We start from the raw sequence: 25,710 nt of genomic DNA on the forward strand, positions 1-25,710 counted from the left end.
ACACAGCTGTGCTCGGACGCTAGGATGTCTTTTTTTTAATGTACTACTGATTGCTCACACAATACCAAGAGAGCGCTAATCCCATGCTACCGTTGTCATGGTTTTTAATCTGCCCAGTTCTCCTTCTATCTCTGGGTTTGTTGTTGTTTGTTGTTTTCTTGTCCTTCCTTCCCGGCATCTGTGCTGCTGGTGTCTGCCGCTGTGGTGAGCGGTCCGCCCCCGACGACACGGCTGCTGCCGCGTCAACCAGCCTCGCCAGTGAGCAGCAGACACCGTGCTGCTGACCAATCAGAACGCAGGGGGAGGAGTAATGGACCACAGAAGCTCTTGCTAATGAAGAGGACTTAATCCAGTGAGGAGGGAGAGAGAGAGAGAGAGAGACAGAGAGCTAGAGAGAGAGAGAGAGAGAGACAGACAAATACACAGAGGGGCCATCTGGGAGCTCCACCAAGTAGACATCTGGACAGATGGATTAAGAGAGAGAGAGAGAGAGAGAGAGGAGGGGTGTGGGTAATCCATTCCCTCTGATTACTCATCTCTCACCATGTCTCTCTTACCCTCTCTCTCTCCATCTCTCTCTCTCTCTCTCTCTCCATCTCTCTCTCTCTCTCTCTCTCCATCTCTCTCTCTCTTAAGGCTTAATTAGAGAAAAAGAAACAACTTTTTGGCAGTTCTCTCTCTGCAGCACAAGTAAACAGCATCAGCCCGTCTACTTAGAAGCTGAAAACCCTGTTGAGGAGGGGTGTGTGTGTGTGTGTGTGTGTGTGTGTGGTGTGTGTGTGTGTGTGGGGGGGGGGGGGGGGGGGGGATGTGTGTGTGTGTGTGTGTGTGTGGGGGGGGGGATGTGTGTGTGTGTGTGTGTTGTGTGTGTGTGTGTGTGTGTGTGGGGGGGGGGGGGGGTGTGTGTGTGTAGGGGGGGGGGATGTGTGTGAGGGTGTGTGAGGGGTGTGTGTGTGTGGGGGGGAGGGGTGTGTGTGTGTGTGGTGGGGGGGGGGGTGTGTGTGTGTGTGTGTGTGTGTGGGGGGGAGGGGGTGTGTGTGTGTGTGTGGGGGGGGGGGGGTGTGTGTGTGTGTGTGTGTGTGTGTGTGTGTGTGGGGGGGGGGATGTGTGTGAGGGTGTGTGAGGGTGTGTGTGTGGGGGGGGGGGGGGGATGTGTGTGTGTGTGTGTGTGTGTGTGTGTGTGTGTGTGTGTGTGTGTGTGTGTGTGTGGTGTCCCGGTGTTCCTACATTCCCTCGTCCCACTAGGTCAACAATTCTACAAATGCAAATCCAACCTGTTCATCACTTCACTGATGGTCAAAACATTAGCAGCAGTGGTATTAAATCCCACTTGACTGGAACACCCCCTCCCCACCTACTGTTAGAGGATATTCTCTTGGTGCCAGATTTCACACACACACACACACACGTGCACAACTTATATATTTACATTGAGGTAGATCTCTATTACCCTAGAGTGACAAAGTGTCTTTTCTGTCTGGCTATAGAGAGGCTGTGGGTTCAGAAACCGTGTGACACTACAGAAGGTCCCGAGTTTGCAGGTGGGTTCCAGGTGCTTATATTCCCCTCAGCTGAACGGTTCAGTCACGAGACCTCACTACTAAGGTCAGAAACTCACCAGGGCTTGGAACAGAAACCCCGCAAAAAAGCAAAATTCAAAACATGCTGACACAGAGGCAAAGCATCACAGAAGGGATTTTTCCCCAATACTTTTCTATTTATACGGATAGCTAATAAAATATATTTTTAGTGCCTCTGAGGTCACCTTGGTCGTCTGCGGTGGCCACGTTAAATATTACGTTTCTAGAGCCGGGTCGCTGGTGCCGAGGTTAGTCCGGAAGCCCATTGACAGCACGGACCGATTATTTCAAAACCATATGAACATCAGCAACAGATACGAAACAAACACAACGACGTCAACCGCTGGTCACCATGGTTACAGCCTCCCACACCTGATGCTGCTCTGAGGGTAAACGGGCGTGACGGGTCGAACCATTCCAGAATTGGGGGGGGTTTCAGAACCACAGAGCGAGTGGGTTACATTTCAACAGCACAGACAAAAATCCCCTTAACGGGTCCGTCAGGTCCCATCGGACCGTAAAGGCGGCCGCCGGTGACGAGGGCCGGGCGGCGTGAGCCGCGGGAGGGAGCTATACGATATCGCGCACGGCCGCTTACACACCGACACACACACACACACACACACAAATGGGATTTACATTTGCAGCGCCAGAGCACGCCCCCTTTCTTAATGACGGGGGTTTCTTTGGGTTTTTTTTCCGACCCGTAACATATAGTTCAGTAAGCAGATTTCCAGAGGCAGCAAAGCTGGTTGAGCGCAGAGGCACACACACACACACACACACACACACACACGAGAGAGAGAGAGTAGAGCGATCCCGAGACAATGAGCCACTCAAGTCTAAAGGAAGAATGCGGTCAGTGCAGGTCTGGCACCTCGGTGACGCGGTGTGCGCTCTAAGCCCGGCTTATCCCCGAATCAGTCACTGCCATCAGGTTGCATACGTGAGGCTGCTGGGAGTATCGGCAGCGCTCGCAGGGGAACGCGGGGACAGACAGGACACCTACGCACCCCCCCCATCACATTAATGCCCTGGTGACTCCATACCCCCACACACCGGACAGCGGGACAGAAGACAAACAGAGAAGGTCTAGTCCTCGCCCACGGGACGACCGTCCCTTGTGACTACTGTAAACGTGGGACGGGCCGCACCGAATACACCCGGCGGACGGACGCGCCGCGGACAGGCGCCAGCGGCGGGCGGATCCTCGAGTCCTCATGTCCTCTTCGGTCCTCTCTGTCCCCCCTACGCTCTCTCCAGCCCTCCCAATATCCGTATAGGGAGGAAGGCCACCACGCGCAGATTTGCAAAGAATGCAAAATGTTTGCGGATGAGTCCAGGCGAGTTAAACGGGCTCTCGTGTGGGCACCAAGGTGGCCGGCCGACACCCACGCAGAACACACGATACCGCGCGACCTCCGGCCAAACAGTGACGCCACCGTACGCCACCCAGGCCCAGCACACGGAGTCGGGAGGAAAGGAGTCCAGAACACCGATCCGACCTGCGAGCGCAGGGGTTGAGCAATCGAAGAATATTGAGTAGTTATTGAGTTATTCGTTGTGTGACAGTTTTTAGTGGAAACCTCTGCTTTTCAGTAAAATGTAAAGAGTGACTGAGTGGTTCAATGGAACCAGACACGATCAGAGATTCTGCGTTTTGATCAGTAAAACCATGTTTCTTGTCTGAATGAGATTGCACGTGTATCTGGAGTTTTCGCACAAGGAAATAACTAAAAGAACCAACGGAGAACTAACCGGACTTTTTGATCCAGTTAGTTTGATCTAGTCCGGTTAGATGAATGAATACAAAAACCAGTTCCTTGCGGTGGCCAAAATCCAAATCCAAAACGAGGACATGTTAATCCACAGAGCACTCATACTGCTTAATCCAGCTTCTCCTCGGTGGCTCTAATATACATTATCTGCTGAAATCCGTCCCCACGTCACCATTCCACATCAACCATAAAATCAAGAGGGGCGATGGCCTACACAGACATGCCCTGTAATCCAGACTTCCCAGAAAGCTTTGTGGACGCTTTCAAGCATAGCTAAGGGAGTGTGGGTCAAGAATAAAGGACGAACATAGACACAGTGTGTGTGTGTGTGTGTGTGTGTGTGTGTGTGTGTGTGTGTGTGTGTGTACAAGTATACACACTAATCTCCTGATCTTGTGGCATCTTTCTAGGAAGCCCCAGGCTGACACGTGAGCTATGCTGGCGCCATGGATTGGGGTTCCTGTGTGTGTGTGTGTGCGCGCACACATGTGTGTGTGTGTGTGTAACATATTGTGCACAAACAGGTGGACTTCAGGAGAGGAGATGAGGCAATGTGCAGTGTGGGGACACACAAGGACAGCGTGTCCCTGGTCTACACAAAAGGACGGCGTGTCCCTGGTGTGACTTGCTATCATCCCACTCCCAATAACGCGAGTGTTTCCACTGTGTGTCAATGAGGAGGCCCCTAGTACTACGGGATGGGAGCATTTTTTGCAGCAGGCCCACAGGAGTATATGGTAAAGAGAAGGTTCGGGTTACGGGTTACACCATTACACGTGTTAAATGATGTCACTACCTATGCAAGTATTTTTAGGACTTGTCCAGGTGTCTTACAAACCGTGCCATCACATTTCTCATCTATTAATACTGCGGAAGGAAACTGAACCTACATTCACGGGGAAAGAACCTGACGGATTACATCATGAGAGTTAAAACGCCGTCACCCTAGCTGAGTTTAACCAACCCAGAAGCCCACAGGTGTTCTTTATATTCACATAATCCAAACCTGCGTGTTTATGATGCATCGTAACCCTATTCAATTTATACAACTAAAAGTGTAGTTCAACGTCTTTTTGTTGCCCATCAAGACGACCAAAGCAGCCAAGACCCCCTACGAGATCAACCCTGAGGGGCTGTAATGGTAAAACCTTCCAGAGGAATGTTCACATTCTGGAAAAAAAAACAGAACCAGGATTACACCACCATTGTGTGTGTGTGTGTGTGTGTGTGTGTGTGTGTGTGTGTGTGTGTGTGTGTGTGTGTGTGTGTGTGTGTGTCTCACACACGGAGTAAGAGGCCACTTCACGTTTTCCCTATCTTTCTCAGAGCAGACTGATAACTCATGCACATGTACACACTCCATCACGCATGCCTGACCTTCACAAAACACACACGTCACTCCCCTCCACCTACCCCACTATACTTCATCACCAGAACACAGCTGTCAGAGACACCAACCGCCATGACGTTAGCGCAGTTCAACCGTTGACCACAGGGGGCAGCAGAGCTATAGGAAATGTGTTTTACTATATGAGAGAGTAAGAACTTTTCAAAGGAAATGTGTGTGTGTGTTTGTGTGTGTGTGTGTGTGTGTTTTGGGGGCAACCTGAATGGATATTGGGGGAGGTATCAGCAGAAAGAAACTTCTAGAAAAGACCTGGCTACCAGATAGATTTATAACTATACGATAACACCTACTGGATCTGTAAAAGAAAACAATTTGCATTCCCACTGAAATACAACAAAGTCACAAGTAAAAAGTCCTGAGACCGAGTTTCTGAACTCTGGGTCTTGTTTAAATGTGTGTCTCTCTCTCTCACAGACAGGTGGCGCCACTCAGCACAACTTCACATTCCAGTCAGCCAGCAGAAGTTTGGAACTCAGTGAGAGCTCTGCCACTTCCTCTCTCTCTCTCTCTCTCTCTCTCTCTCTCTCTCTCTCTCTCAGAAAAAAGAGCACACCAGTATGAATGAGGTCAGCTGACAGATTTATTAAACCACATTAAAACAGTTACCTCACATGAGTTGAGTAACACACTCCCCTGAGGACTGGTAAGGTGGACATTTCGACAGCTACTGGGAAGTGAGGTGAACAACTTTTCAGGGGGGAGAGAGAGAGGGAGAGGCATCACTGAGAGGGAAAAGAGGAAACACAGCAGGGCTAAAGCCCTCTTCAAAATGCTCCACGTGCAGGGATGAGTGACATAGCCAGGGACATGAGCTCCAGGATGTGGTAGAGGTGTTCTTTTGCTGTTACTGCTGGTCTGGACCACGTCTATATGGATACGCCAACGCTGCACAAGTTACTGTTGGACTTAACTGCGTGCTGGGAGTCTCACAGCTGTAAAATTCTTACAGGACCCAGAACGATTACAAAATGTCCAACATGTTCTTGTGAGGGCAACAAAGTTCGCAAGAACATGTCAGCAGCTGTCGCAAGTGGATTTTCAACTGTGTGGGTGGCTGTCATACGCACATTACAATGCAGGCTTAAGGTAATGAGTGTGTGTGTGTGTGTGTGTGTGTGTGTGTGTGTGTGTGTGTGTGTGTGTGTGTGTGTTAGCGTGTGCACATGTGCGTATGACCCGGATATGACCAGACGTGCTCTCTGCAGAGTCGACAACCTCAACCCTTGAACGACCTGTGACCTTGTTTGTTTACAACTCACAGTCTCCTTTGGGAAAATAAAATCAGAACACGTGATAAAAGGCGTGAGACAAGACTTCCCTGCACAAGGCATCAGCAACTTAAAGATAAAAACGCCAAAAAACCAACCAACCAAACCCAAACCCTACGAGACACAGGCGCGTAGGCGGTGAGGGGCGGATGACCCTGCCCGACACCTTATCTCCAGACACATCTCCCAGACATTCTCAATCGCTTCCTCCTGAGGAGAACCACGGCCTGAAAGTGCAGAGTGGAAGCTCAACCCCCTACCGCGTGCGAACTGGGCGTTAAGGTCCAGCTCCGAGTTTGTGCGTGGAAGCCTCGGCCCTGGACTAGCTAGCCACACTACAAGCACCACGACCTAAACGCTCCCGGTGGGTGGGGGTGGAGTTGGATGGGGGAATAACACTGTTGGTGGGGGCCATGGGAGCCCAAGTCAATGCCAACATGATCAGAGAAACTGTGCTGAGTGATTTATTGGGTTATATGTTAAAGTTTTCAATGAACACAAGTGTCATGTTGCAAAAAACTTTGAATTGCACATTATTAACATTACCAAAATTCTCAACGAGATGACTTTAGTGCTAGATACAGTAGTTCTATAATAATGCTGCTTGATATTTTACCAGATTCTTCCCACTTTTAACTTTTACCAGAGATGGTGATACTTATGACTAATTTTATTCCTTAAACATTATATCTGTTGCTCCAGCACATCAGTGGTGGCTCAATCAAACTCAGTGAAGTTCAAGCCTCTCCAACATGCACTGCTGACCACACGCTACCCCTCACTGCTTTGATTCGTAAGCAGCATTTGCGTGGGGGGTTCGAACTGGCACCATTTAATCTAGCAAAGCAAACTCGGACTTTGACAAAAAGAAGCTGAGCAAAGTTAAAATCGTAATCCTCTCTAACTTCTGAAGGTCAAAAGTAGATCACAGATAGTAACCAGTGCACCAGTCCAAAAGATCCTTTTCATGTGAGGACATGAGAACTTGAGTCAATGTGTGATAACACTGGGACCAGTTATACACACCTGGATCTTAATATGTCATGCCAAATCAAAAGGTTACAATAAAAGGCGTAAAAAAATATTTTTCACTGATTGAAGGAAAGAAACAAGAGGCAGAAGTGCCAGAGGGGGTAAATTAACAGCCCCCCTCCCCTCCCCCCACCTCAGCTCCCCCCTCGTACCTCTATGTGGGGTACATAAGCTTTGGCCCTGTAGCTCCTCCAGGCACTTGCAATGCCACTCCACAAAAAGCACGCTCAGTTCTATTTCTGACCAAGAGCTCAAACACACACACACACACACACACACACACACACACACACACACACACACACACCAAAATAGGAACTACCCACTTCCCCCAACAGGAACTACGCGGCCTTCCGCTTTAAGCCGCCCTCGTTAAACCTACCCTCGGCCACGACCCGCCCCCTCCCGCAGGGCGGGCCCAACACCGCCGAGCCAGCGTCAGGCGCGAGGCGGCCACGGCGTGCACGGCGTAGGAAGAACGCGTCGCACGCTCTCTGCTGCAAACACACCGTAAACACGGGCTCCAACACGCAACGGCATGTTTAAGCCGGACTGCGGCTCAACCCTCGCATCTCCAGATCGAAAAATCTAACCGAGCTGGTAATCCGCCTGCTCTAATTATGGAGCAGTTGAACAGAGAATACCAGGACTGCTGATGTGCACAGAGCCGTTAGCCCCAATATAGGATCACTTCCGTAACGGACACTTAAGAGAACGTTCGCCGCGCTTTCCTGAGCACACACCTGTTTGTGTTTCCCTACACTTCTGAGCTGGGGACGCAGAGAGATACACACACACACACACACACACACACACACACACACACACACACACACACACACACACACACACACACACACACACACACACACAGCTTAACCCAGTGTAAAAATAACCAAAACCTGCAGATTTTGTTAAGCACTTTGGGGGGGGGAACTATCACTCAGAAGTAATCAATCAAGGAAATTAAAAGCCAACCAGTGTGTGGTGTGTGTGTGTGAGTGTGTAGTTGTGTGTGCCACCCAAACCACAGTCCCCACTGGCGTCTTCGATAACGGGCAGCACTCACTACAGAATGGCTGGGTTTCATCACGGAACAGCGTTGGAGCAGCTACAGTTGCTGACGGCCCGGTCCATGCCCCGGCCTGCGCGAGGCAGGAGAGGCTCACAGGCTCGAATAACGACGCTGCAGGCACTATGGTTACGAGATCCGGACCGTTCACCTTTGGTCTGCATTTCAGCTTCCAAACTGTGATACCCCAGGGACTAGAGATGGATGAGACAGCGTGAAAGAACCGCACGGTATGTGTGTGTGAGGCATACCTGAACGAACAAACGTGCTCACACACACAAGCTCGCACATGTGCACACTCCCAGACACACGCTCCTGTGTGCCCTTGTCCAACGACATAATAGAAGCCTATATTTCGGTTTTCTTACTACTGTAAATGAAGCGTGCGTTTCAAACCCGTCCTAGAGTCCAAAATGTCACCAGTGCCAAGCTCCCCTAAATGACACGTAAACAGGAAGTGAACGCACCCTTAAAATGTGATTTTCTTTCTTTTGATGCCCCGAAGAGAAGAAAAAAACGTATCGGAATAAATTTCAGATTCTGTTTGGGGCACAAGCATGAACATAAATCGTTTAAACCATGAAGCAAACATATCCTTACCAGCAGTGTGGCCCGGCCTGGAGGTTGCCGTTAACTTCAGTGGGTGGGCACGGTTGAATGTGTGTGTGTGGGGGGGGGAGGGAAAGGGGGGGGGCAGAGTGGAGATTTCACATGTGCACAGGTTCATGGGTCCTCCGGTGTTGATCGTGCCATCATACGGGCCCTGCGTGATCCATCAGAGACCAGAACCACAGCGACATCTACACACACACACACACACACACACACACACACACACACACACACAAAAGAGATTAAAGGCCGAAACACTGACATAAGACTGAAGAAAACAGGGCTTCCTGTTGACCACCTCTCAACCCTGTTTATGTGTATCACTTAGGGGAGCAGACTTGATGTTAAACAGCTTGTGTGTGTCTTTCTGATCTCGTGTATATATATAAAAACCGACAAACGTACAGGCAAAACCCAGGATCGGCCTGGGCTTCTTACTGTAATGTAAAGCTCGTGGAAATAAACTCAAGCAGCTATTCCATTCATTTTCATGTTTTTCTATATATTTCTAATTATCTATGTAAATACAAAGATAACCGACAGACCCCCTGCTCCAGATTGACCAGTTTCACCGTCCCATGAACGGCGTGAAATGTGTTTAAATGTATCTCCCGTTATCCCCAACATGCGTCCTTCGACTCACAGCACAGCGCTGCAGACACAATCGGAGACACGGGTATGTACAATTTAAACAAAACCTCCACTTTACTAACTACTACAGCTAACTCTGCAGGTACTAACCAATAAACACATCCCCTTTTAAACGATCTATACCTCCAGTTGTCCACCCTAATGGTACAAGAAAATGAAAAAATGTGTTCGTTTTGTAGATTACATATATTCTCTGTCTACAGCAGTCGAGTCAAGGGTTGTGATACAAGAATTTTTAAAACCATGTCAATTTAAAATTTATGCCACGTGCTAGACCACAATTTTATCTGTCCTCCTCCTTTTGAAGACAGTAGAGGCGTCACACGTGACCCTTCATCTACTAAGATGCAGGACAGGAAGGTGCCGCCCACTTTTCTAGCCACTACAGTGCTGACAAGAAGAAAACAGCAGTGGCACAAGTCTCAAGACGTCCGATTCCCATTTGAAATGAAATGAAATGTGCCATATTTTGTCAATTGTGATTTTTACACCCCAATCGAAATTTGTCCTCCGCTTTTAACCCATCTGTGCAGTCAGAACACACAAACACACACACTAGTGATTACTAGGGGGCTGTGGATCACACGTGCCCAGAGCGGTGGGCAGCCCTAGCCCGGCGCCCGGGGAGCAGTTGGGGTTAGGTGCCTTGCTCAAGGGCACCTCAGTCATGGCCTGTCTGGGAATCGAACCCACAACCCTCCGGTCACAAGACCAGTTCCCTAACCGCCAGGCCATGACTGCCCCATTTGACTGTCAAGCACTCCTGTTCAACACCTACATACAGTCTTTCCATAGATACAAGAAACAGACAGGTGCTTTCTCCATACATCTCTCCAAGCTGACTACCTAAGCATCTCTTGAGTGTTTCCCACAGTGTCTTCAGCTCTTGAAATGCCTCCATACACACTGATGACCCAACTGACAATAACACGGGGCTGTGCCATTTGGCCAAGAGCGTGTGGTCACCGGCGGGTAATGACAACAGCACCTGCAGCCCAAGAACCAAAGCACACTCCCTGGAATCCCAGTTACCAGGATTTCTGGTTCTTCTGTGCATTGCTCATGCACAGAAGTTCTCTCTCTTCTTGATTAGCTACATAATGAGCCACATTCTTCATTCTTCTGCTCTCCATGCAGGCCCATCCATAGGTCCTTCAGAAAGTCATGTGGACATCTAACCTGCCAACTGTACAGGAGTTCAAATGGAGAAACCCAGTGGAAGCTTGAGACACTTCCCTGTATGCAAATAGAAGATATGGCAGCTACTGGACTCAGGCCTTTCGTGCTTGAGCAATGAAACTGCAAAGCATTATCCTCATAGGTCAGTAAAACTCTCTTGCAATACGTTTGTTTGAAGGTGATATGGAGTGTTTCTAAAGACCTTAACATGCAGTTGATATTCTGGGAGGAAGTTATCACCTCAGGCAATGATCATTTCTCTTCGGACCATCTCAACCATCTAGATTTTTTCCTTCTCAGGTGTATTAAAGCAGTGCACTTTAGCACACTATAAAACGTGCCAGGCCCAACCCCCACCCCTCCCATTACACACATTCACCACCCTTCCTTCAGACCCTGTCCCCCACCCAAGTTGTTCAAAACAGGAACATACATGCTTATTTCTGATACAAATGGACATGAGATGGAGATTTTATAAGCTATTTAGGTTATTGAGGGATGATTTATCCATAATTAACTTTAACATGAGCTGATACCATGAAAAAAACCACTTTAGCTTTAGCTAACTAGCGAAAAGTATTGACAATGTTAGTCCTCTTCACTGTGAAATACCTGGTGCTTGGTGACCTAATAGCACATGGTTTGGTCACTCCCCTTAGGTAACTAAAAAGCATTTTGAAACTGAAATTCAAAGACAAGCTTTTTTGTTTTGTTTTGTTGTGAACCAGTGCTAATAACTGCTAATAAACACTCAGCTCTGACTGTTCTAGAGGGACTGCAGGTTGCAAGTGTATTGTCTGTGTCTTTAATTAATGTAATTTAGACTGTTCCCAAACAGCTGAGCTCTTCAGAGTTTTGCCTTTCCTTTAAAACGGCCAACGTGAACATAGCAGTATTGAGTGAGAGGGATGTCAGGTGGTGTACATTTCAACATTTTAACAGTGTAATTAAAAAGAATAAATGTAGTACAAGAATGTACTGACAAAATGTATTTTGCAGTTCGCCTTTATTTAAAGCCGACATCTAGAAAGGGCACAAGCCCTAGAATATCCAAATAATAATATATTTGGGTCCAGCCCTAGATTACAGAAAACATGCCAATAAATTTGCTGAAGCTAATCTGGGACATAATCCAAAAAGTTTCCAAAGTCAAATTTTCAAAGTTTCTCACTTTAACCAAAATATGGGTAAATTATAATCTGTATTGAGATACATTTTAAAAGTTAAATACATTTAATACATTTGTTCTGCACCTACAACCAGTGTTCAGCAGTGAAGTGTGTTGTGTATGATGTTAATTAAAGAATCTTTAAAACCATGTCTGTCAGTGTCCATGAATCACTACTGTACATTCATATCCCACAACCACAACTTCCATTACTTGAGGGATGAACAAAACTCTATTTTGTTTGATGATCAGCAATCCATGCAAACATATACATGCAATATATATATATACATAAATATATTACATGCTAATTATACCTCTAACAAATCCCAATGGTGTTATGTAAATAACAAAGATGTAAAATTCCTGATCTCAGGCATTCTGGATGAACTGCCCTTGTTTGAATTGTTTGAATGCCCTTAGGGGCCAATAACAAACGCTCTGTGAGTAATCCCATGACCCAACATCCACATGATCCAATAATCATAAGTAAATATGATTAAGGCCAACGTTTAAAACACAAACTTGTAGTTGCTGCTAACTACTGCCTGACTTGGTCTCCTTCAGGGGTTCACCCCTCCACTCAACCACAACTCCAACCAGGCCTTTCCTTAAAGTAACTCCTCCAACATCACGCACGGCGAGCGCTTAGCCTAGCGGACGGACAGGGAGGACGGAGAGAAGTTTCATGATGAGCAAACACAGCCGGGTCGTGTTGAAGTTTCCAGCTGCTGATTTCTGAGCCCAAAGGGAGTGGCTCGTGTTCTCATTATGAGGTAAAGTTTTTATGTGGGGCGGGGGTGGGGCGTTAAATTTCTTATTTACTGATGTCAGACTAAAACCTCAACACCTCCTGACGCTCCTGGGATACCCACTCCCGAGAGGTCCATCTGTGGAATGACTGTGCTGACCAGAGTTTCCTCAGCAGTTCCTCTGATGTCCATTAAGCCTCCTCTATTCCAGCAACAACGGGGCACTGACTGCACGAGCCCACCTCTATTGTTTTCAGAGATCTTTCAAAGATGTTAAACAACTTTTAAATGGGTTTGTGAGGTCAGCAATGCCTGGCTAGCTGAAGAAATGCTGATACGCCGCTCCACAATGAATCAGTCACAATTCCAGTTTGACTGACGCGTACAAAACCGTTGTTTAGCACTTTTGTCATCTCTATAGTGAATCTGGGGACTTGTGTGTGTGTGTGTGTGTGGTTTTGTCTTAACACATATTTTGAATCAGCATGAAAACACAGCCACAAACAAATAACTTCTAGAAGGTGATGTACTTTTATAAATGTAACACAGAAAAACTATGATGAAAAAGAGATGGCACTACATTTTAATAATTCTAACTCTCTCGCTCGTCTGAATCTTAATGTCAATGACAATTTACTGTGGGCCATGTAAACAGTGATCTTATTTGGTTAGGTCGTAAGATACATCAACACACCAGTCCAGGCTAAACTAAATTTAAAAGTGTGTGTGGTGTCTTAGTTATTTGCCAAATGCCTAGCCAGCCATGACAGTGTGTGCACGCACCAGAGAGCTTTGTGTAACAGGGAAAACGAAAGTGAGACTTGAACCATTTGAGTAATGTGTGTCTGTGCCTAATGTGGACAATTGAAAAACATGCTGACCAGAAATTGTATTAAATTGCAGTGTAATAATGTGTACCTTGATTGTTTCATCTGTTCAAGAGTTAATTCGTTTTAATGCAACTGATAACAAAACCGCAAGTGAACAGACCTCGGTCTCTCTATCAGCGTCCGTGATGTCATTCATGACACAGCAGGCACACAGTGGTGTGGTTGGGAGGGGCCACCACTGGTGAATGGTCAGTGGGCGGGGCCTCTGATTGGTCACTGGTCATCAGGAGGTTTTGGAATGCTTCCTGGCGCCAGCTACTGAATCAGGCCAATTCACTCCGCCCCCATACACCCACCTACGGTAAGAAACCACAAGTGCAGAAACACCACCCTATTCAACCCTGAGCCAGACAAAGACCACTTTTTACCCCATCACAAATAAATGCGGCATTTCCTCTAGGACTCTGGGTAATGGTTGTGTTGTGGGAGTAGACTACCAATAACTGACTTCCAGGCCAAAATGCAACCATACTGTAATGAGGAGGGAGAAGTCAGGTTGAGATATTTGTGTAGGAAACCAGTACTAAGATATTCTTATAGGCCTCTCAACATAAGCTCTGACAAAAAGGGCTCCTGTTACTGAAGGCACTGTGTGTGTGTGTGTGTGTGTGTGTGTGTACATTTGATTAAGTGGGTCACATCACCCACCTCGAGGGAATCATGTCCACTCTCTTCACCGTCTTCAAGACCACCGTTTCACAGTAACACAACTGCTGACTTCAACCCGCCCTCCTGTCACCTGACAAAAGCCTCAACCACAAGCAACAATTCAGTTGCACAATGTGACCTCATAATTATTAAGTGACCTCATAATTATTAAGTAACCTTAGTAATTATTAAGTAACCATAATTATTACCTTCAAATAGGTCCTATTGCATATATTGCAGTAAACCTCAACCTCAACAATCCCCATCAGCATACATTAAGAATATTACTCAACATCAAAAGATTTTTAAAATGTTTCCCTCTCACGTGTAAATTAAAGATTTCACAGAATAACAAATAATGAATCATATGACGTCGATAAAGTGTTTGAATACTGGGTGTTGACCGATAGGGTTGTAATATGCCTGGACAAAACGGTTGGCGATTATCCACGGCTCTTAGCTAAACAAACGGAGAATGCACTGATGTCTTGCCATAAAACGAAATAAATCACACATGTCTAGGCCCATCAGGTCATGTGGGCTGTACTGTGGAGGAGGAGAGAGAAAAAAAGGCAGTTTAAGAGCTCAAAATCTAAACATTACACCCCAAGCACCAGGACTGAATCACGTCTGTGTACGGTAATGTCTTTCATCACTGAATGAGGTCATTGCAGCAGCATGTTGGTCACCAAAGTTACTGCAGACTAAATATTAACATTAACAAATGCCTTAGCCTTAGGGGCTGTTACGCACGACACAATATTGATCATAACTCAGCAAGAACCCCAAGCACTGATCTTTTATCGTGAACTAGAAAGCTAGATTTCCTGTAGTGTGCATGGGATATTGTTTAATTGAACACTCATAGCACTTAAGTGTTGCTTTGCTATTGTGTTTATGCATCATTTCTAATATTCTTTGTATGTATCAACACTGACTGGTGTATCTAGCACTATCCCAGCTCAAAGGCATCCTGGACTCTAACCCATTGTACTGGCTGGGAAGCGTTCTAAAGGTAGATGACGAAGCACTTTTGTAAGCTGCTCCAGATAGGAGCATCAGCTAAATGCCGTAAATGTAAACAAAGTTGCAGGTTTAGTGTTACAATTTAAAAAGACTGATGCAAAACTTTTTTTTAAGTGTGATGGATGTGAAGCCTGTCAGAAAAGCCAAGACAAACTGTTCTTGATAAAACAATGAGGATCTTTGTACTGTCCCAGACTAACGTATTAGGAAACTACTGATTCTTGGTGTACAAAAAAGCTTTGAAAAACAACTTTAGTTTTTAGAGGACAAATCACAACCACCGTTTCACCCCATAATTTACACTGCTGCATAAATGGACATCATAAAATGCATATTTCTGATTTCTGCTTTATAAATAAGTTTAAATATTTGACTTGACCTTCTGTCACTGATATACTGAGAGAACATCTCAAATGATTTTCTACAAAACGGAACATGCTTATTTCATATGTTCATATGATATTGTTGTCATCTAACACGTCTAATGTATGGATCCAACCAACCATTTACTTTGAAGCCAGAACGTAAAAGGTGTCTGTGATGATTTAACCACCTGAAGAAAAAATAAACACAGGTCTACATGAGGGTACAAAATACCAACCAGACACCAACAGCAGTAGCAGAGAAACTCCAAAAACACAGGAAACAGGAAAATCATAATTCCTTGAAGCGGCTTCTAAAACCCTGCTTTGCAATAGTGTGAAAAGCAAAAACTAATTATTAGGCAAAAAACCTGTCCGAATATCCAACACGAGGGTACATTACTTTCTTCCACCAATAAAGCGCTCAAACGCATTCCGCAATAATGCAAATACCAATTATCCCAACTTGGAAAAACCTCCACATGATATCATAACCAGAAACCACCCCTGCGTGTCATTTCTGGCCTTATCAAAAGAACTCAGCCATTGATCAAATCATTCAGCAATGAGAGGCCCGACTGCTCGAGCTGACTGTCGTAAATTTTGTCTCACTGTACCAAAAATAATTCAACTGTCTAATTAACCCTCTCAAAGGGGAATGTCATTATCCCCTGATTTTGACATGCAGTTTTTCGTTTCATTATTCCTCATAAAGGCACATGTTGCTAGTTCAGGCTTGGTGAGGGCAAACAGCCAGCTGAGCTGCCTGACGTCATCCCGGGTGTCTGAGGTCCTGGGGGGTGAAGGCAGACAGCGCTCTTCAACACTGGCGCACAGCCAGCAGAGGTAACCTGAAGTTCAACGGAAGAAAGCCACATTCACCTGAACAAAAATAACATGTCCAGCTCGGGGGGAAGGCTGCCTGCCCCATTTCTTAAGCATTTTAATTCTATATTTTTTTATAGCGCCATCCACAAAGCATCCAATTCGTTTTCACCTTTATTTGAGATCATCAGCCTCCCTGATTACCAGGCCAGAGAAACACCGGTTATAGAGAAACATCCTGAAGGTGTCCTAGACGTCAAAACTCCCCCTCCATCAGGTACAGGAGGTAAATTACTTCTTGTTTTTTTTATTATTGGGGGCAGCAACAGAAAGCACCTTCCCCAGTACTGGCTTGCCCTCACACGCAAAAGCTGCTCCTCACATCTCGTCCCAGACAGACAGAGCCCAGGGGCGTCAGGTGCTACACGGCAGGTGGGGCCCCAAACACCCCGTGACTGAACCACCTCGGTGAAGAAAGAGCCCCCGGAGCCCCTTCGCCTCGCCAAACTCAAGCACGTTTTGTTCCAGCTCTCAAAAACACACCTCAGCCCTCACTGCAGGCTGGAGACGAGTCACACCGCACAACCACAGCGCGAGTGCGGACTGGCGCAGTTTGCACCGTTTACACCGCTCGTTGCGCAAAAGCAATTTACACCTCAGACACGTTCATCAATCAATTAAGGTTAACGACCCTTTGCCAAGACTAGCCTAGAGTTAAGAGTTTATTCTAAAGCAGCGTTCACCTTTACACTAGATTATTATTATTATTATTAGGAGAGTGGAGCATTAGGTGAGGTCCCCATGTGTGGGGCTTGCTGTAGAATGAGTTCAGGCGTTGCATCTGGCCAACAGCCCTTCACGGACTTGCGACAGAAGACGTCTCACTGTGATCTGACCAAGAAATAAACCAAACTGGACCAAAGCACCATAGAAGATCAATCATGATCAGAAGATCATCAAATCATGTGGCAGATCAATCGTGCTATTGAATTCCCGCCATTTACATTGATTCGTACAGGTGAGACGGAGTCTAGTATTAACTTAAAAGCAGTATTTGACTTGCAATCAAAGCACAATTTCCTGCACTTGTGTGTCTGAATAGACTGCAATCGCTGGTGAGTGTGTATTATCCTGTTATATAAATGCTTTTATTAATAAAATAAAGTAGTCACTGTTAAAGCTGTTTGCATGCATCTGCATTCCTACCTGTCAGATTATCTCCGGCGGCGGCGCTTCCTCGCCAGTCGGGCAGTCAGTCAGACACTTGTGAAGTTTCCCTTACGTGTTATGGCACTAATTTTCATTCAAACCGTGAGTTTCGCGACTTTTTCTCAGTTTTGTTACTCCTGTCGTTGCTGGACACTGTAAACTCCTGTCGCTTTTCGTGTTTCACGGCTTCACTACGTTGGCGTCGATCCCCGGTCGCTCGCCGTCTTCGTGCACACTCCTGACGGCAGCCCACTCTTAAAGAGACACGGCAATATTCGGGAAATGCCTTTCCTAATTTCGGCTGGATTATGTTGGCGTTTGGCATTTTTTTGAAACTTAAAAGCCTTCTGTAAAAATCTTATCGGACCATCAAAAACATATAGCATGCAATGTGTTCAGTAATGCCAGTGCATTACTGTAAGTAAAACTATGGAGGTAGTGTTATGGCCGAGCACAAAAAAGGTCTAATGTAATAAGTGAAAGCAGCGGTAAAATGCATTAACATTGTCAACAAAGTTAGATAATTCCTTAGACAAAAATCAGACTTAACATTAAATACTGTAGGCTACTGTGATCTCCGATGGAATCGTGAAGGCGCTCTAGCGCCGCTTTCTGGCCAAATATGGAAATGCAGCGCATGTCAGTAGGTTACTGGGGAGCGTTTGCAATTTACATTGGGCTTTGGGGTTTTTTACGCTGTCTATAAACAAAAAGTTGCTTTACATCGTCCTACTGATATGTGAGACGAAATGTCGCGATGTTGTGTTGTGATATCCTCGAGAAAGACAGAAGCAAAGAAAAACAGTGAAAATATATTCATATGACATTTATTAGAATTGTCTTCAAGAGAATGACGGAAATGTGTAACAAAGGGGTTTAAATGCGCCAGACGAGGATCAAAATAAGTGCAATTCTTCAACATCTTTGGAGACAGTAAAACGTATCTGGACCTGACTTATAATGTATGGTAAATTAATAGAAAATGCCACTGTAAAAGAAAAAAAAAGTCAAAGTCAAGTATAAATGGAAAATATAGGCAATAAAGTTCTAAACTAAACGTAACGACCCAATTAAGCAAATATTAATTTCAGTAAACGATTTATATATTAAACACAGCAACACAGCTTGAAATCCTTAAGTGTGAGCAATGAGAAGTGTGTGTGAAATGTGCCATATTTTGTCAATTGTGAGAGAGAGAGAGAGAGAGAGAGATTGTGTATGTGTGGTGTGTACAAAAATGTTAATAGTTTTTGCCTTCACATTACAGGGCATATTTTCCTCTTATCATTAATAATAATAGTAATAATATATTGCAAATGTCCTTGTCCTTTTGAGTAATAAAGCCTTCTATTGTAACTTAAACTTTGCTGTTAACTTTCTGTTGGATATTCTTGAAAAGACAGACATATTAAAATTTTTTATAAAATTTATATAAAATTTACATAAAATTTGCTTTTTTAATTAAAAGTCTGCAGTGGCATAAATCCATGTTAGCGTGACTCCTTGAAAGTTATAGCAGAATTCTTGTAATACACCACATTACAATGCACTACAATGCAATCAGAAAAATCTGTACAGTGCAATCAATTTTAGACCTTCACCTAAACCTGGTTGTCCATCTCCCACACGTTGCCCGCGAGCGCGTTGGCACAGCTCTGGATGGTCCAGGTGGTCAGACCAAGCTGATTCCTCAGCACGTCGATGTCGGCACCGGCCGACCCGTCCTTTATAGCGGCCAAGTGGGACAGCAAAGCTCCCAGGGTGTGGGAGCCCGAGCCGAGTAGTATGTGTCGGAACGGACTCTCCCGGGGGGACACGTAGGGAGAGAGCAGGTTCCTCTCCACCTGAACACACAGAGAGGAAAAGACTAATAATGAGACTTCTAAAGCAATAATCTCTTCTCATGTTTTCTGTCGATTCATCAGAAAAGCCCAGCATAAAGCATTGTGTAATTCTGGCGTCTCCTGTGTGTTATACCATAGAGTTCCCGAAAGGAAGCGCCACAGATGTCATGCGGGGCGACTGCGCTCTGACCTACCCCCATGATTCGGTCGTTAATGATGCGGCACTGCTCAGAGTCCTGGAGGTCGCTGTTCTGGGTGAGGGTGAGGAGTTCATTAGAGGCTCGCCTGTACGAGCCCACAGCCAACATCAGCCACTCCATCTTCAGGGCCTTTGGAACGCGGCCGTCCTGAGGAGGGCGATGAGAAGATAAAAAGCAGCACGTTACCACGCGCCCATCCTCACGCCGTGGACCGATATTCCCCGGTCATCAGATCCTCGTCCCCCTGCTGAACTTTGTCTGGGTTACTTAGTTACTCCCCTCTCTGAAGTTTGGAGACTGTTCCCTTTAGTCCTGCCTTAATTTTATCGTTTTCATTTATTTACTGGTAGTGTACTGAATCAAGCTGATGGAAAAAAAAAAACCATAACAAAACAAAAACACTTTATAAATGTGTGAGGACAAGTGGTGCTACACCGGCACTTTGATCATTATCCTCAAAAAGTGCAGTCCAATTTTTTTTTTTTTTTTAACATAAATATGTTAGAAATACAAGAAGGACTTCATGCGGCAGAGCAGGAATATGGCACATGAGCCTCTTGGACCACATTTAGTTTCTTGGTCCATCCTTCAGGAGTCTTCAGTCCAGTTAGTGCAGGTCAGGAACCCTCACCATCTGCAGTCTGACGACGTCCCTATTGATCTCTGCCAGTCGGGTGAGGAAGACGCTGCTGTATTTCTCCACGTTCAGTCTGAGCAGGTGGTCATGGACCAGCCGAAGAGCCACGTGGCCCGCTATCTCGCCCGCCGTCTTCACCAGCGCTGGCACGTTCTGAGATGTTCTTCCATCTAGATTCTTCCTGGTGTCAAGCATGGTCCCAAAGAAAGGGTAGTCCTCTGTGCCCTGAGAGACACAAGACAGTGGTAAGCTAATGGAAGGTCTTTCATATCAAATATTCCACACCTGACAGACACATTTTGTTTGTACAAAGACATTAATATAATAGAAGTAATTCCAATCTTGACATATATGAGAGTGCAATAGAAGCGATAATACTCACTGAGGTAAAGCGGAATGACATGGAGGGGATTCCAGAGAAGGCCTGGAATGGATAGGCAGAGTCGGCCATTTTCATCGGCTCCATCCTGTTAACGAAAATCACAGTCCATGACGGATGCTGTCAGATACGGGACCCCCATTCTAGAGGAGGAGTGGCGTGAATTTCTTCATGCTGCTCACACATACACATCTCTCTCCCAGGTGGATTCAGCCATTTGAGAAAATAAAGTCCTGCTGCTGTTGTTGGGTGCGGACACCTGCAACCGAATGTGAAAGAGATGGTTTTCTACAAATTTGCCAATTTTTTACATTTAAGTGCCATATAAAAACCACTTACCTCCTTCAAAGCACTCTTTATTAAGTCATACATGAGAGGACTTGCACTGGCTTTAAACGAGGAGCCTGTGAGAAGCATTTAGATGTTTAGAACAATTATTTTTGTGTGTTTTATTATTATTAAATAAGCAGGTTCTTACACACCTGTCACCACACCATCCAAACTAATGTAGGAGAAAGCTTTCAGATTTAGTGTAGACAAATAGCCCTTTTGGTACAAAAATATAACAAATGATTAATCAGATAGTTTTGTGGAACTGATCAATTCTTGCTATGCAGAATACACATTATTCTTGGATTATTCTGATTAAATAGAAAACAGAATGGTGTTCCTACCTCCAGCCACTCGGTGGCGCCCACAGTCCCGTATTCTCCACCACTCCAACTTGCAAACACTATGCTCCTCCTTGGTTTAAACCCATCTAGTTTTTGTTTTTTGTTTTGTTTTGTTTTTGAGAGAGGGGGAGATTGGTTTTTATTTGACATTTTTTTAGCCACATATAAGTATGTATAAGTCTTGTGACAGAGGTCTGGCTTAAGAGTCTAACTCAGGGGTGCCCACAGTTTTCAGCTTGCGAGCTACTTATAAGATGACCAAGTCAGAAAGATCTACCGGGGTGGCGGCGAACGTAATTTGTTGAGCGGGGGGGGGGGGTGGCGAACGTAATTTGTTGAGTGGATTGCAGATTGGCTACCGTGAATGTCAATCAAAATACAACCGTCAGTGCAGATGTGCGATTCATCTACTACTATTTTATGTGACGCGATCTACGCACATTCCTTCGCGATCGACCGACACTTCCTTCGCGATCGACCGGTCGATCGCGATCGACGTAATGAGCACCCCTGGTCTAACTCTTATCTACAATTACACACACTTACCTGTGCTTATTATGTCACTTATGGTTCTGGCTAACTCAACCAGTAAGCTAGTGCCAACAGTAGAGATCGCATATCCTGGACCCCAGGCATCTCTCTGAGCTCCAATCACCACATAATGATCTAAAGCAGAGGATTAAGAGAGATTAAGAGAAGAGATTAGAGAAGACTACATTGGCTACTATATAGAGTGCAAGGGTCAGTGACTGTGCCATGATGTACCTGCATCTATAAAACCCTTGATGACCCCAAACACATTATGGATCTTTTTCTCAACGAGAACATTGTTCACGTCCACAGAGGCCAGGTCGTTGTCCCCACCGAGCTTGTAGACCTGTAGACCTCCGTCAGCCCAGCCGCGAGGAGGATTCCCACCTCCCATTTCCCTGGACAGAACAACGAAGCACATGTTGCAGGAGAAGAACCGAAGAACGTAACTGTGTGTGTGAGTGCGAGAGCTTCTCTCGCTGGCATGGCCCGCCGTACTTCATGATGGCTGCAGCTGTGCTCGCTCTGATGGTCTGTGCGGGGATACTCGGCAGTCCGGAGGACGTAGCTGGAGGGAACTGGGTGTGGTTCAAAGACGGGAAACCCGGAGTGTACGGATCGCCACAGCCCAGATGAACCTGTGAAATCAGAACACATCAATCTTTGGTGATGTGATCCACCTCCCTCCCCCAAACCCTCAGCTGTTTTCCACCATCACTAAGCACACATCTGAGTAACTAAGCTTTCAGTCTTAACCCTGGCTAAAAATTTGACTTGTCAATCAGGAAAGGTAGGTAATCTCTTGCATCTCAGCGACACTGTAATTGTTAAGTAGATTTTCTTTTATTGCGTAACCAACAGCTTTGCTGACATGCTGTACAGTCACAGGACTGTTGGGTGACTTCAAATCCTGATGCCATGAGTCATTCAATGACAAGTTAAACTTGTGCTCATGAATATTTAGCAATACAGCAGAACTCGGAGCCAGAGTGGCTAATCAGGAGATTCGGGAGGATTCCCGATGGGCCGGCTCATGTCAATTTCTAGTTTGGGCCGATTGGGAGGGAAAAATAATTTTGGGCCGGATTTGGGCATGAAACTCCCGGGCTGAAAAAGGGGCCCACTCATGTTTGGCATTTAAATATTTTATGCTCCATGGTACAATTAATTAAATGTGTCAACCTTTCAGTTAATTGGAAATCACGCAAAAGATCTGGTAACTGTAGAAGAAAACTTTAAGATGAATACTTACATGGCCAAACAGGTCAGTTCCTTCATCAAACGAGTAGTCAGCAGGGTCTGGGTAGATCAACACTGCACTTGCATTCACACTTACTGCATTAGCGACCTGTACGTTTAAAAAAATATGAGAAAGAAATAAAATATTTAACACAAATAAACAATGTAACACAAAAAAGAAGAATTAGAAATAAAATACAATATAATAAGGTCGCACCTTTTCAGCAAAACTGATTTTTCCAGCTCTGACCAAGACAATTTTCCCATTCGAGCTAATGTTCAGGTCTTGTAGGGCCCGAAAGTCACTCATTTGTCCATAATAGCCATATAAAATAGCACCCTGCAAATTGGTATTATTCATTAATTTCATTATTACCAAATTATGTCATTCATGTCCAGCAATAAACAGGCAGGCTTCATGGAAAAAAACTCTAAATACAAACCTCTACTGGTCCACTTCCACTGTAGGCTAAGTAGCCAGATTCTTCAAAAGTTGTACCACGGAAAGTCACTTTGTTGGTTCCTCTTATGGGACGATCTTGGACCTTAACAAAGAACTCATCGCTCCAGGTTCTGAGACCGTACTCATTGAAACTTCTGAGAATATTCTCACCGATCAAATCATCTCCTGAAGATCCTGACTGATGACTGTCACTGGAGAATTTGCTGAGAAAATGAATAAGCTATTGAGGACCACAAATACTCTGGCTCTGAACAGTGGTTAGAGAGAGAACACAGGCTAGTGCATGTAGGCCACAGATGTGTGTATGATTACCTGAGTCTGTTTTCAATGCTGTGTGTGGTCAGTTTATTTCTTAACAAAGATGTGAGATTGCTCCAGTCAAATATGGTTTCTGTAGGAATCATGGTGTCCGTGTCATCAGAGATATCAAGACCTCTACAGCCTGAGGTGTCCATGTGTGTCTCTTTGGTAGCAAGATAGCCTATCAAATATCCTGAAAAACAAACAATGAGCAAAAGTTTGACAAACCTCTCACTCAACAGTACTGTGTAGCTGTAGACCAAGAGAGAAACACACAATATGCAGTTTGGTTTTTCACAATGAAAAAAAATACAAGTACTACTTTCTCCCGACTACAGTGATTCCCTTTTTAGACCCCTGATAAACCGTTGAGAACTTTCCTTTGCACTGAGGCGGCATTTATCTTTAAACTTCAAATCTCAAAATCTAAATCCTTGTCCTCCTTGCTTGATCCTGTCCTATAATCTTGAATACATTTTTAGAAAGAGCTACAGCATGATAATTACACCCTTTCCTGACTATAACATTTCAAAACCTTTTCAAATCTACCTTCTACCCACAATGCCCCACCAAGATTGCTGTTCTGTGTCCCCTCCTTTCTGCTGCCTGTGGCTCCCTCATTCATCTCCTTCTCGAACATCTCAGTGCTGCTTTTCATACTGTGCACCATGACACACTCATTTCCCACCTCGCAGCTACTGCCGTCACCAGCTTGATGCTTCGTCCTTAATCAGATTCACCTGCACATGAATATTTTCCCTCCTGACTCTCAGAGCTTCTCCCCCCCCCACATACATTCAGGTCCTCTAGGACTGGACCCATCTCTTCCCTTGCGTTGAATTGTCCTCTTTGGGTGGTCGGTCTAGTGTTTTAGTGTCTTTGCACCTAAACTGTGAATAACAGTGAGACTGTCGTTTCACCTTTGTTTGCAGTTCAGCTCAAACATTTCCCTTCACACATCATCTCTTTGTGTGCATGTTTATTCACTCAACTATTTATACAGTAAACCAACCCAGCCAATCATATCTTTCCTTATGCCTCACCTATTTTTCTTTAAAGAGAGCTTCTTACCAAAAGCAAAGGTGCTCAGAGTAGCTAAGGCCACAATGCAGATGTACTTGGTGGTGGGCTGGCTAGTTTTGCTGGAATGGGGCTGATAAGGTTCTCCAAGACTTTGCCCTTCATCCTGAATGCCCGTGTCCGAGGGCACTATCAGCTCCATTTCACCATCGTCTTCCTCCATGCTCTGAGGCAGGTAGAAACTTGTGCAGGAACGCCGCTCCTCGATTGGCTGTGAATATTTGGCAAGGTTTAGAAGCTACCACACTGTTCTCCCACAGCAGTGGGTTTAGTGTGTACTGTGCAAAGCTTTGTACGTGTAATTGGTTAATGCGTTTGCCCCCACAAACTTTGTTTGCATTAAGACATCTGTAGAGTATTACAGGAAGGGTGTTGTCTTTTAACTCACAGAATTTTTCTTGGATATTCAGCAGTCTTCAAAAGACACACTTCCGGTACGAGATGGAAATAAACGCACTTCTGAAAAACGGCCAACTGCACTGCTGTGTTAGCTTTGAGTTTTTTCTACCTTGTCCTGTTCTGTGCCCATTAGAAGCCTATGGGATATAATTATATTTTTGATCCATTTCATGACCTTGTATTGCCTCACCCCTCCTCCGAAAGAAACAAAACAACAACAAAAATACATTAGCATTTTTTTTTTTTGGTGTTTTAAAACATCATGCAATTTGCATCAAATACTATTTACCTAAGTAAGAAAAAATGTCAACAACACAGCCATCTAACTTGCCTTCAGAAGTTTTTTTCTTCAAATATTGCCAATGTAATGACAAAAACAAAGCTCTTTTGTAAGCTACAAGAATTACACCATACTAGTGCAGACATTCTGACTTTCTTTACCCTCTACAGAAACTTTCCATGGGACTTTTCCCAGTTCAAACTCCCTCCAACGCAATGTTAATA

General features: G+C 45.2%; 2 protein-coding genes and 1 long non-coding RNA gene across 4 annotated transcripts in view; 1 reads left to right on the forward strand and 2 right to left on the reverse strand.

Annotated features, from left to right (window-relative positions):
* tnk2b (tyrosine kinase, non-receptor, 2b) overlaps positions 1-17,707 on the reverse strand; it is a 38,071-nt gene extending 20,364 nt beyond the window's left edge. Inside the window, exons 1-2 of one of the 2 annotated variants that reach the window (XM_076981503.1) lie at positions 17,458-17,707; positions 8,739-8,938 (exon numbers count right to left, since the gene is read on the reverse strand). The gene's annotated coding sequence lies outside the window, so the exon portion shown is untranslated. Of the gene's footprint in view, positions 1-8,738; positions 8,939-14,038; positions 14,054-17,457 lie in introns of those variants that run through there. The other variant, XM_076981505.1, reaches the window with a different exon arrangement.
* LOC143482929 (uncharacterized) lies at positions 16,805-25,402 on the forward strand. Its single transcript, XR_013122330.1, has 2 exons — positions 16,805-17,269; positions 19,443-25,402. It is a non-coding gene; the product is annotated as an uncharacterized LOC143482929 (long non-coding RNA).
* LOC143482927 (transferrin receptor protein 1-like) lies at positions 18,272-24,970 on the reverse strand. The gene is made up of 16 exons (XM_076981534.1): positions 24,799-24,970; positions 23,740-23,920; positions 23,408-23,630; positions 23,182-23,304; positions 22,978-23,073; positions 22,224-22,363; positions 21,960-22,123; positions 21,741-21,860; positions 21,195-21,280; positions 21,003-21,066; positions 20,860-20,924; positions 20,709-20,779; positions 20,524-20,608; positions 20,136-20,366; positions 19,499-19,651; positions 18,272-19,304 (listed from the first exon to the last, which is right to left on the reverse strand). The coding sequence occupies exons 1-16, from the start codon at positions 24,968-24,970 to the stop codon at positions 19,062-19,064; spliced, it is 2,217 nt and encodes a 738-aa protein (XP_076837649.1). The 3' UTR covers positions 18,272-19,061.
* Positions 25,403-25,710: the final 308 nt, after the last annotated feature.

This window comes from Brachyhypopomus gauderio, chromosome 19, assembly GCF_052324685.1.
Source record: "Brachyhypopomus gauderio isolate BG-103 chromosome 19, BGAUD_0.2, whole genome shotgun sequence".
Taxonomy (NCBI): Eukaryota; Metazoa; Chordata; class Actinopteri; order Gymnotiformes; family Hypopomidae; genus Brachyhypopomus; species Brachyhypopomus gauderio.

Coding starts and splice junctions, on each gene's coding strand:
- LOC143482927 (XM_076981534.1), bottom strand. CDS start 24,970: ATGGAGGAAGACGATGGTGAAATGGAGCTGATAGTGCCCTCGGACACG. Junction 21,281..21,740: donor AAGTGACATAATAAGCACAG/GTAAGTGTGTGT, acceptor AACAAAAACTAG/ATGGGTTTAAACCAAGGAGG. Junction 21,067..21,194: donor GCGCCACCGAGTGGCTGGAG/GTAGGAACACCA, acceptor TTGTACCAAAAG/GGCTATTTGTCTACACTAAA.